Consider the following 11676-nt stretch of genomic DNA (forward strand, 5'->3'; position numbering starts at 1 on the left):
ACTGAAAATGGCCCATCTGCGCGATGATTTCACTTCCTGTTCCCTCCAGAGGGTTAAACCTGCTTTTTTCTCTTCTCTTCTCTTCACGCTTGTTTTGATTTTCTCTATTGCAGCACTTTTTTTTAGATTCCACACATTTGCTCTTCTTCAAAAAAGTGTTCAAATTCTCAGATCTCCCAGTTGGTGTCAGGCATTTTCTCCTCGCCAGAGGTCTGTGCTTTAATTTAATTGTACATGTTTTCTGAATTCTCTGAAATTTAAGAGTGCATTGTTGTCTTTGTGAACGTGATCATGTTGAAAATCCTTCTAAAGCTTCAAAAGCAGATGAACCAATGTTGTCTTAAGATCATTATCTCAATAAGCAAATCAAGGATTGGGATTTATTTTTTCTAATCAGGGTAAACTTTTTTTTTATAGCGGTAGATGCTGTACAGTAACATTTCCATTTTGTCAGATGTTCAACTGAGGTGTAAAACAACACAAGCTTGACATCCAAATGGTTCCCATTAGGCTTCACAAGTCTATATTTTCATTTTTTTTAGATAACTTTGAGGCTTAAATATACTTTTCACAGCAACTGAGGAAGAAATGAGAGGAAGAGTGCAGAATGCTGGTAGTGAAGCGTCTCAGTACCACTTTGGCAGATAAAAACAATGTGTAAAGTAACAATTTTGACAATTTTTCGTTGGAAAGGCACCCGAAGTGTAACTTTAAATGTAACTGCTTCCAGTTAATAAGTAAAATTTAAAAAAAAGATTACCACCAGATGATGATATGCTGTGTGATAGTTTGCTCTCTAAGCATAGAATCAGTCCTTTTAAAGATTGTAAGAGGTTTTTAACAATGGGGAACTGTTGAGGAAAAAAGGACTTTTAAAAAGGTGGACCCTCGTGTCAAAATTTGTGTCAATAACCAACTCGTAATGAACAAAAACATAAATACTGATGTTGAAATAATGAACATGTCAGATAATATTCAGTTTCTGATTATTATGAAAGATATGCACTTGAATTTTTACTTCACTGTTTTATGAAAAAATGCATTTAAAAGGCATTATCTGGACTCACAAGAGATGCACCGGTACGCTCTAAGGCCACAACAAAAGAGAGAAAAGGCAGTGTGATGTGGATCAAGTTAGCGAGCTTTAATGTGGAGTGTAAAACAGCAGGGTGGAGGTTCCAGGGACGAGTGAGAGGGCGAGACAGCCCAAGGCGGCGGGTTTATATCAGCAAGCCAACCAGGGAGTCTGGCACTGGTGCTCCCAGCCCACCATCAACTCCAGCAACACACAAACAGGAGCCAGCTCCTGGCTGAGGGCATAAACATACACGAACAGAGGAGTCCAACCAGGGTTCTGTAGTGAGACTCATCTAAACAACATGCGTCGATAAACAGGTGCATAAATTACAGTCAAATTCAGCAGATTGGCCGATATATTTATCATCATCCTGAGTCTGTGCTGTTCAACATTTGCTCAGTCATTTGTGCTATGTTGCAGCTATAAAAGTGTTTTTTTTTCTCTTTTCATTAGAATGACAAAATCCTGAAACATTTACACAATTGCCTGATTAAGTGTGATGTCTGAGGTGGAAATGCACTTAAAAACACACCATAAGCAGCAAAACGCACTGCAAATACGCTCCACAGAACAGAAGTGCGCTGGGCCCCTGTCTGATCATATATGTGTCTAACATGGGGAGACGGTTTATTCCAGTGTTGCTAACCCAAATGTGTTGGCACTGGTGTGTTGCAGGCCCTGGGTGGGCCGCCATGGTTGTCGATGTTTTTGTGAAGTCCAACCAGCTGGGGTCATTGCTTGTAACTCTATGTATTCTTATCCCTTTGGGATCAAACCATTTTAAGGGTCAAAGGTCAATGTAGCATTGATTCAACTTACCATGTTGTGTTGTATCACTACTTCCTTATATGTCAGTAATACTGATTAACTTTAAAAAGTCAGCAACTAGAGGACAGAAGACACATAGCACCAAAAGGATCACATCTGCACTGTTTTTGGTTTTTACATTTGAGTGTCACCGACTGTGCTTTGTATCCTGTCAGCTCTTGAAGCAGCGGTGTAGTGGACTTCAATTCAAATGTGTCCTGGGAAGGAAGGAGTGTGATGGAAACAGTTCATTGTGGACTTGATGACGCCTACACACTCAGATGTGCCAGTTAAATTCCATCTTTCTGCTGTCAAATTATTTTGTGAGTTTCATAATATGACTTTTAGCACCTATTAACGCATAAGAAAGGCATTAATCTGCTGCTTCTCGTGCCAGTATAATTGTGTTGCCCACTGGAATGACCTACATAAATATACCATACACATGTACAGACACTGTTTGTGTATCTATTTAGTCGACGCTCAACTGACTGCCTTTCTGTTCCATTCAGCTTCCATCTGTGCCCACACTGTGATTCCTCACTGATATGTTCAGTAGGCTACATCACACAGCAACTGATGGCTGTATGTGCTTCAATTTATGCCAGTTCTTTCTTTCTTTCTTTCTTTCTTGCTTTCTTGCTTTCTTGCTTTCTTTCTTGCTTTCTCACGCATTGTAAACACCCTGTTTATTGCTTTCCAGCCCACTCCTCCTCCACACTATTTTCACCAACTGTGTGGAGTCATCAAAAGGAGTTGGCGGTGAGTGGATTTTCTGGAGTCGAGGACAGCAGAAGGTGGAGGGATTTTCATATACAACATTTCTTACGCTATCATAACTCAACCTCCTACTTTGTTCTGAGTCACAGCCTACAGCATTACGCAGGGTGTCTGAAGCAGTTGTGCATGCCCAACATAGGGAAATTTATGCACAAAATTTGTTTGCCTATACAGCCTATTTGTCCTAGACTCATATGCGTTGGAAGTTTTCAACATTTTTGAAAAATTAATTAGAGCTTTAAAAAGACAGACAAATCATAATTATAATTTCAGAATGGTACTTAGAACAAATATTCTATATTTTATACCCATTATCATTGAATAGATAAGTAAAGAAAAAAAGAAAGAAAGAATAGAAATTTGGTGCATGTCGCTTTCCGTAGATTGTGACGCAATAACTACGAATGCGGAATTTGCGTTGTAAACACACACAGAAAACGGATAATCACCAACTTTTTTCAATAATCGAAGCCAAAACCATACAACGAGACATATCGTATTGAACATAACGTGCTGATGGTAAAACCTATGTTATGTATGTCAGTTGTCGATGTTGTTTTCTATGCAGTTGTGTTTAGACGGGGGATATGTGATTAGTTATGTAACCAGGGTTTCTGTCCAGCCGTACGATGCTAGGTAGCTAACGATCAACGCCAAATGACGTGTATTTACCGTGTTCACTGTGTCTCTTTTAGTTTACTCAGTCGTGGTTGTGGTCGTTTTTGTAAAATAAGAAAAAACTCGTTATTTACGTTAACGTGAAACGAGCTCTTCCACGAAATGTGAACCGTGCCGTCTTGTCTTGATCCATAGTTTGTCACTTTTGCTTCCATAATCCACCACAGATTTTTTTGACGTTGATCTGAAGACACTTCTATCCTTTTCCAGCATTCAGCGAGTTTTTCCAGTAAGTTTAACCCAGCTTCATTCGTCCAGGAACTCACAGTATTTACATTTAGAGGTGTACTTTGATTGTAGACGGTGATGGTTATTCCTTCCTTATCGATAAGGAAAGGACACCACCGTCATTATCTTATTGCCTTTTCTGGTGTCCTTTCCTTATCGATAAGAGTCACCGTCCCTTCTTAAGATTCTGCCAACTCCATCTCCTTCATTCATCTCGTATGACAGAGATCAGGAAAGATCTGGCCATAAGCCTGTTATTTGTTCAGATGCATCAAATGACCTTCATAAATGGTCAATTTTGTATCAGGCCTCTTTATAATTTAAATTAAGTCTGCATTGTCATTTTTTAAAGTGGATTCTATTTTCTATAACTTTACATTTTTTTAGATGTCAACTCTGCCTTTAAATTTTGTGAGAAATGCTCTTATTTTAACATGACTCATCTGGTCCTGTTTTTGCTTTAAAAGGTTCCAGAGGTGTTGAAGCGACCGATGCAAGTGCAGACGCACTAGTTTACGACGCACACATATATTTGTTGGCCTAAGGGAGGAACCGTTGCCGACATGTCCAGGAAACAGATGCAGAAGACCGTCCGGAGCAACAAGAAGGGCGAACATGAACGCAAAAGGGACGAGCGAGCCGCCCGTCGAGCCATTGCCAAAGACCGCAAAAACCGGCCACAGGATGGAGATGAAGGAGCAGAGTTTGTCAGCTTCTCCAATCAGCTGCAAGCTCTGGGGCTGAAGCTGAGAGAAGTGCCCGGGGATGGGTAATCATTACGTCTTCTGTCTTTTCTTTGATTGTCATTGACTCTATTTTCATCCCATTAAAAAATGTTCCCAATGAGTAACAAGGTTTAGAACCGTTGATGTTTAACTTTTGACGGGCAGTTAGAGACATTCCAATGACAATATGTTGGTGTTTTCTATTGGGTTTTTTTTTTTTTAGAAACTGTCTGTTCAGAGCTCTCGGCGATCAATTAGAAGGTCACTCCCGGGGTCACCTCCGATTACGACAAGAGACAATCCAGTATATGATGACCCACCGGCAAGACTTTGAACCCTTTGTAGAGGACGATGTTCCCTTCTCACAGCACTGTAAGAACATAATCCAGCCAGTTACAACAGGAAAAAAATATCCTATATCATATCCTATAGTCTGAGCAGACGCTGCAGAGCGCCCCCTTGTGGCCAAAATACTTTAGTGTCATTTAGTGACGAATTGAAAAGATCACAGCAACAACTGTTTCAATGCAACTAGGTCCATTAACGGGTAGTTATGAAACAAAAGGGAAAAATTGGTACAAAATCTGAGATTAAGGAATATGCCTTGTATGTACAGTAAAATGAAACACATCCACTAGAGTGCTGTGAAAAGTAGTTCCCCACTCCTGATTTCTTCTGTTCATCAGTGAATGTACAATACAGCTGTTGAAAGATAATCACATTCATTAAGGGGGAAAAATTCTCCGACAGTTTAGAAATGGAGCATTTTTGACCCAGAGTATTGTTTTAATTGAAGGCTTTGTGGTGGTGTCATCTCATGCATCGAGCAGGCGGCTGCCCAACATTCATTTATTTCGTTTTCTGACGCTTCACACGTGGATTCGCTGGTGTGTGTTCAGCTCATTGGCCTGTTGCACTCTTGAGCTTTAGGTCACCAGCTCATGGCCAGATATTCTCCCTCAGGCTCGTCTGGTAGACAGCGGAATTCATGGTCCCATCAATTACAGGAAGTTATCCAGGTCCTGAAGCACTAGAGCGGTTCCAGACCCTCTCCCACAGATGCCATTTGTTCCCAGTCTCTGTCTTATTGTTGAACAGTGAACACTGACCATAATTGAGGCAAGTGAGGGCTGTTCTTGGACGCTGTCCTGGGGGTTTGTGAGCGGCTGCACGAGTCAGTGACTCACCTCTGATAGGTTCATTCCTGTTTCAGGATTTTTCCATTCGTGGATGATGCCTGTAGTGGCAAATTTAAAAAGATAGATGTCAATAACCTTGTTCCTCATCTGTTCCCCTGTTTCCTTAGATCAGGACATAACAGGACCCTCTTCACCTTGTCATGAAAGTGCTCATTAAAAGCTACAATGCGTATTTACACAGGACACTTTCCATTGCACTAAAAAGAGAAAAATACATAACCCAGGGGGAAAATACTTTTTCACAGCATTCTTGAGGTGTAAAGTTGACAAATTAATTATATTTCTTCCTATAATTTTCTAATAATCCTTTTTATTGTTACATTCATCATAATCACCCTTTTAAAGTTTGAAAAGTTAGTTTTTCCCTCGCTGGGCTCATTTAATTCATAATTACCTGTTAGTGTCATAAATTAGTTAAACAAATTCATTCCAGCATTTCGACGTACTAAAGATCTTCAGGTTAAAACGAGCAGTTTTATCTCTCTTCTCTTGTTTTTGTCTCAGTGTCCAACCTGTCTCAGCCGGGAACTTTTGCCGGCAACGACGCCATCGTGGCCTTTGCTCGCAGCCAGCAGGTGAAGGTGGTCATTCATCAGCTCAACATGCCCCTTTGGGAGGTCAGCGCAGAGCGGGACTTTCCAACATCGCATCCATAAGCTGAGGTGTTGTTTCGTACCACCTCCTTGTCTTCTGTCCTCCTTGCAGATCAACGGTTCAGAGAAACAGGTGTGCAGACAGCTGCACATCGCCTACCGCTACGGGGATCATTATGACAGCGTGCGGAGAATGGGGGACAATTCAGAGAGTCCCGCACAGCTTCGCGTGGAGGTACTGTAGCAACACCTCCCTCTGTCCAACACTAGTGGAAAATAATAGCAACTCTAACAAACGGATGCTTTGTTTTATTGCCGTTAACAGAATCTGCAGCCTTCCCAAGGACTGCAGCGCGAGATTGCAGGAAGCCACGGGTACAGAAGGAAAAACTCATCTCCCGCTGCCTCCGAGGGCGACAGTTTGATCCTGAGTTCCATTAAGAATGGGGGAATCCAGGGTCAGTATTTACACATTCTAAAAAAAAATAATGTCATTAATTTAGCCATGTCTGCGGGTAATCAAAACGAAGCATGACTTTATCTCTTTATTTAAAAAAACAAACAAACAGGGGATGAGGAGAACTTGCTCCAGCTGAGCGCAGCAACCATTAATGCAGAGTGGCTGCTTGGCTCCATGTTAGGTCAGTCCTGCCAGGGTCAGTGCGCCTCAGGATCCTGCCCAGCCTGCACGGCAGCAGTCGCGGATTGCAGTGCTGAGCAGCCACCAGCAGAGGGCAGCAACGCACAAAAAGCAAAGGTAGCCCCACATTCGTCCCGTAAGGTCAAACAAAGGACAACTATTTTAGAATGTTCTTCCCCAACACAAACTAAATTGGCATAAATGTGCGGAGCTCAAATCTTATTGGTTTTGTTTTTTTTTTAATCCCGCAGGTATCAAACAGACAAAGAAAAGAGCAGCAGAGGCAAGAGAAAAAGAAGCGTCAGGAGGAAAGGCATCGGCAAAAGGTTATCCAGAGTAAAAATCAGGACCAGAACCTGCCAGAAGTTACTTTAGTCCCGGCTCTAAATACCCTCAGTATATAGACAAGACCACAGCCACAATGTGGTCGAACGCTACTAAGTGATTCTGTCAATATTGTTTTGCACATCGTCTAACTTTTACCTAGGAGAACCTTGTAGTCTCTTTCTATACGGTGTCAAGGCGCCTGCGAACCGGAACGTGAGGTGTGTGGCGTCTGACAGAATACAGGACGCTATCTTTTTCAGTGTTGCTGCCAGGTTGATTCCATTGTCTGGTCAGTGTGTGCAAACTCCCTCCCACTCCAGGCTGGTCCAGCTTCTGCTCGCAAAGCCCCTTCCTATGCTGCACATCAGGCTTTTACTGACGACCATCCAGAGAACCACACGCCCACGGGCTTTGCGATGCGCCACAGATTAGAACTATTTTTGACTTTAAAGTTCAGATCACCGTTGCTTTGATTTGACCCACGAAGGGAGCAATGATGGGATATTTGATCGTTATGCACACTGTGTACAGCATGTTGCAATAAAGATTCAACAAACGGTTCTGGTTTTGCATACGACAAATACCTCACATGCTAGTAAGCTTGAAACAAAAATACATTTTAATTAAAATAACTGCACATGTATTGCGGTTTTGATACAGAAACGGAGCGCTGTAAGAATAAAACTTGAATTGAATGTGACACCAGGCAAGGACTGAAAAGAAAACAAGTTTATTTTTAAAAAAAAAGCCCTGATGAAGCCTCAAAGTTCAACTATGTACACTTTGTTATAAACGCTCACAGGAAGCTAAAACTGCTGAAACCACCTTCCTGTTACTCATAGCAACCTTTAAAAATGTTACTTGTGTGGTGAGAGGGAAAAAAACAACTCCTTATCTACATTTTTGAAGCTGTATATTGTACTTAATGTCCACTTTAGTAAAAAAGCCATGAGCAGTTTCTGCAGGCCTCCGTCCCTAACGAGGAGGCCTGATGATGAAATATTGTCGCTGAAATTTCCAAGTGGCATAAGTTCATGTTAAACCAGCTCCACAGTGATAACTGTTGCCTTCTCTTGTTGTCCAGTAAAAATCAGATGTCGAGACGGGATCTGTTGCCCAAACATCAGCTCCCCTGCTCTAAAAGTCTTGCCGGATGTTCTCCTTGTTCTCGTCGCCCTGCTGCTGCCTGAGCCGAGTTACTTCGTTCTCCAGCTGGATGATGGCCCGCTCGATCTCGTAGTTCTTGCTGACCAGAGCCACCCAGCTGTGGAGGGACAGGTGTTAACATCACGGCCAGACATAGACGCATATTGAAACATATAGACGGACATACTTGGACTCCAGCTCTCGCAGCTTGCCCCCCCCTGTCAACTGTTCATTCTTGCGCTGCCAGTTTATATCTTGAATTTGCTTCCTAGTTCCCCCCGACCCAGAAATAAAATGACTGTTAAACACACAAAAAAAATGGGTGGGACAATATTTTTTGCAAGGTCGAGGCTCACCTCATTTTCTGGAGCTCCTTTTGAGCTATCTCAATCATGAACGCCAAGTTGCTGAAGGAGGAAGAAAAGTTGAGAGGCTAAAGCGATTATTCTGAACGTGCGCCGTCCGACGGGGACGCGCTGCCACCTACTCGTTGTAGACCTTCCACGCGTTTGTTCCGAACTGTGACATGAGCTCCAGGTTCTCAATGCGGACCGCCTGGTGTTCCAGCTGGGCCATGGAGTTGTTCACACACTCCTGCCACGCCGAAATGTCATTCTTCTGTCCGGAGGAGGGTGCCGGCAACTCATACCTCCACAAGGGAAAAAAGAAAAAGACTCGCCAATAAAATGACATAGAACCAGACCAAAATGATTTACACAACAGTTTTTGACTTAGTGTTCTGTATAATACACATTACCAATATAGCATTTGAGGTTTTAGACACTTAAACAGGGTCTAAGAGTAAGCAAACGTACCTCTTCATGCTGAGGAGCTCCATGGGCTGCCGAGCTGCCAGACGCTCAAACTCATTCTTCATAATTTCCGTCTACACGAAGGGAAGAGAACTAATTAGATTTGGGTCCCGCTTGGCTGAAAGGGTTAAGCGATGCAGAAGGGGTGGGGGTCTGTCACCTCGAAAGTGGAAAAGTCAGGGGTGGGCAAGTAACTCAGGTAATTCTTGGTGGGTCGGTATCTTCTCGTCTCCTCTTCCACCAAAGCTGCAGCCTAAAAGAGCACAGATAACACCATCATTTACCCTCTCACCCAGAAAACAACTGAAACAATATTTACATAGTTTAAAGATGGTTCCTCTCCGACGAATACTGCGTTTTAGCGTTGTAGAAAAGTTGTTTCATCATTGGAACATGGGGATCCGTGTTTATCATTACAAATGAAAGCGGGCACGTCATTCAGATTTATGGTTTTTTTACTGAGACAATATTGACCGGATGTAAGTCAGAGCAACCAAGTATTATAGTTATCTAAAATCAACAGATCTAAACACATCACGGTACATCTGCAAACCTTTATTGTTGAAGTTACACGTTTTTAATGTGGAAGACAGAAAAATCCACCTTCATTACAGACTGCGACGATTAAAAGTTAACTATCCAGGCACACTGGAGCTAGCATCCTAGCTAACTAGAACCAAAATCCTTCATATTGTTGGGCCAGTTATTATGATTAAAATATTATTAGAATAATATTAAACACAACAGCCTCTTCAGTTGTGACCCTAAAGTTGCTTTGTTTAACAATTGCTGGATATTTGTAGATTTGTTTTATTTACGACATTGCTACTTGAAACAAGCATGGTTTGCTAACAGCTAAGTTTTGAGAGAGCCGCAGTTTACTCACCGCTTCCCTGACACCTGCTGCATCGTAACCTTGGTCAAAATATGGTAGCGCATCAACGAATACTTCGCCAGCAACTGATGCTGTCCCAGCCATTATTATCGATGATAAAAACCGATTTGTTTTAATGAATTAATGCTACCTCTGCTAAAGAGAAAAGTGCCGTGGCTCTCTGGTTTCCGGCTTTTCAAAATAAAATAACTACAATAGTCTCATTTATTTGGGGGCGACCTCTGGTGGACTGGAATAGAACTACACCATCCAGATTAAATTAAATCGTGAAAATAAAAGCAATCTGGTAAATATTCGGAAAATATCATGTGTTATTGCAATTTGTGGGGTATATACAATATATGTAATATAGTACAGACATCATAAAAAAATATACTCAACAAAGAATGACAAGGTAAAAACACATTCAATCTTGTCAGCATCTCATTTCAAACAATCAATTTCCTTGATCTTTGTTTTGTTGGTGTAATACTTTACTTCAATTTTAAGTGTGAATTTAGCTCAATACCACTTTTTACTGATATACTGAAAAGTTTTAAAAGAATTTATGCAATGTATTTATGCAATGTATTTACAAAATTACATTGACATATTTTTGTATAATGGATATCATATTTTATCTCAGAACAGTGAGGACTGTTATGAAGTGTAATTTCTCCCATCATCATTATAAGAAAAATGTGCTGAATCCAAATGAACACAGGAGTAAAAAAATGAGGTCCAAAATTTTTATTCCTAAAGACAGTGACGGTACAGTGGAGGAAAAACATGAGCATCCCAGGGAGTATTCTGTCGTGCCTCCCCAGCTTGAAGTATCAGATTTATGTATCTGTGTAACAGCCATACATTGAGTAGAAAATGCTTGCTTATTGTCGGAAGTACATACACAAAATTATTGGTTAACTCTGAAAACATGTCTCCATGTAGTAACTCTAATATAGAGTTAGAGTTACCTTACTCCTCCATGTAGTCTGTAAAGTTTCTTTAATTTAGCTTTATGTCCCTGACTCTTTGGGAAAATATAACAGACATTAACAGAGGTAAACTAATTTAGAACAGTCTATGCGTTGCTTCTTAGCAGCTTTGGCCTAATTCAGGTTCAATTCCAGCTACCAAAGCACCACAGGAAAACCTGAAAGGAACAGAAAGAGAGAGAGAGAGAATGGGGAGAGAAGAGCGAGAGACAAAGAAACTTAAAATAGCTTACCAAACAAGTTGTCATTATCATCATTCATAGCTATCATTGCCTGTCATTAAAAGGCTTGTCATGAAGTCACACTGATTATTTAGTTACTTGGTCAATAGATGCTATTTTTAATTGCAATGGGATTTGTACGGCTGTTTTTGCTTGGCCACAATTCCTCGGATGTCCGGCTCCATCTCCGACGTTGAGATACAAAGGACAGCATGTAGATGGGCATCTGTCATCCTGGATCTCTGCTTGGATTTGTTAACGGCCATGGTGATGAAGGTCAGATGCCGTTCTGACAGCACGCTGGTGAGGTGCAGCGAATGTGGAGGGGGAAAGTCCTCTGTAGAGATTCTTATCATGATGTGCTGCTCTGGCCTCTGAGCTTTCCTGCAGGTTGATGAACTCAAACTGCATATCTGCAGGCTCTTCCTCTGTCCCACATGTGAATGGATTTTGGCAAAGGTTGAATGCCTTCTCATGCTTCCTGAGATTGGGAGAAGCGGTGTCCGAATTCCTCTCGAGTTTTCATAAGAGGCCATGGTTCTTTTCTGAACACGGGTGATGTAAAACTTCTCT

At 41.5% G+C, this 11676-nt stretch overlaps 2 protein-coding genes across 4 annotated transcripts; one reads left to right on the forward strand and one right to left on the reverse strand.

Moving 5' to 3' along the window:
* The first annotated feature begins 3038 nt into the window (after positions 1-3038).
* On the forward strand, positions 3039-8520 carry otud3 (OTU deubiquitinase 3). Of its 3 annotated transcripts, XM_057040441.1 has the most exons (10): positions 3039-3184; positions 3511-3572; positions 4039-4340; positions 4520-4668; positions 6000-6112; positions 6201-6323; positions 6414-6546; positions 6658-6845; positions 6980-7054; positions 8140-8520. In XM_057040441.1, the coding sequence occupies exons 3-10, from the start codon at positions 4135-4137 to the stop codon at positions 8140-8142; spliced, it is 990 nt and encodes a 329-aa protein (XP_056896421.1). In that variant the 5' UTR covers positions 3039-3184; positions 3511-3572; positions 4039-4134; the 3' UTR covers positions 8143-8520. The 3 variants fall into 3 exon arrangements, with proteins under 3 accessions (XP_056896421.1, XP_056896419.1, XP_056896420.1); XM_057040439.1 differs by lacking the exon at positions 8140-8520 and having other exon boundaries at positions 6980-7616; XM_057040440.1 differs by lacking the exon at positions 8140-8520 and having other exon boundaries at positions 3065-3200; positions 6980-7616.
* bcas2 (BCAS2 pre-mRNA processing factor) lies at positions 7770-10103 on the reverse strand. Its single transcript, XM_057040442.1, has 7 exons — positions 9900-10103; positions 9174-9266; positions 9017-9087; positions 8689-8850; positions 8558-8608; positions 8389-8469; positions 7770-8319 (listed from the first exon to the last, which is right to left on the reverse strand). Exons 1-7 carry the CDS (start codon positions 9990-9992, stop codon positions 8193-8195), a joined length of 678 nt encoding a protein of 225 aa, XP_056896422.1. The 5' UTR covers positions 9993-10103; the 3' UTR covers positions 7770-8192.
* Between the last annotated feature and the right edge of the window lie 1573 nt (positions 10104-11676).

This window comes from Takifugu flavidus, chromosome 8 (genome assembly GCF_003711565.1).
Source record: "Takifugu flavidus isolate HTHZ2018 chromosome 8, ASM371156v2, whole genome shotgun sequence".
Classification (NCBI taxonomy): Eukaryota; Metazoa; Chordata; class Actinopteri; order Tetraodontiformes; family Tetraodontidae; genus Takifugu; species Takifugu flavidus.

What these genes read in the sequence shown, in the direction of transcription:
- otud3 (XM_057040439.1), top strand. Translation starts at nt 4,135, where the DNA reads ATGTCCAGGAAACAGATGCAGAAGACCGTCCGGAGCAACAAGAAGGGC. An exon ending in CCGCACAGCTTCGCGTGGAG is followed by an intron (nt 6,324 to 6,413) that starts GTACTGTAGCAA and finishes TGCCGTTAACAG; the next exon opens with AATCTGCAGCCTTCCCAAGG. An exon ending in GCAACGCACAAAAAGCAAAG is followed by an intron (nt 6,846 to 6,979) that starts GTAGCCCCACAT and finishes TTAATCCCGCAG; the next exon opens with GTATCAAACAGACAAAGAAA.
- bcas2 (XM_057040442.1), bottom strand. Translation starts at nt 9,992, where the DNA reads ATGGCTGGGACAGCATCAGTTGCTGGCGAAGTATTCGTTGATGCGCTA. An exon ending in CTGACTTTTCCACTTTCGAG is followed by an intron (nt 9,088 to 9,173) that starts GTGACAGACCCC and finishes CCCTTCGTGTAG; the next exon opens with ACGGAAATTATGAAGAATGA. An exon ending in GAGCTCCTCAGCATGAAGAG is followed by an intron (nt 8,851 to 9,016) that starts GTACGTTTGCTT and finishes TCCCTTGTGGAG; the next exon opens with GTATGAGTTGCCGGCACCCT.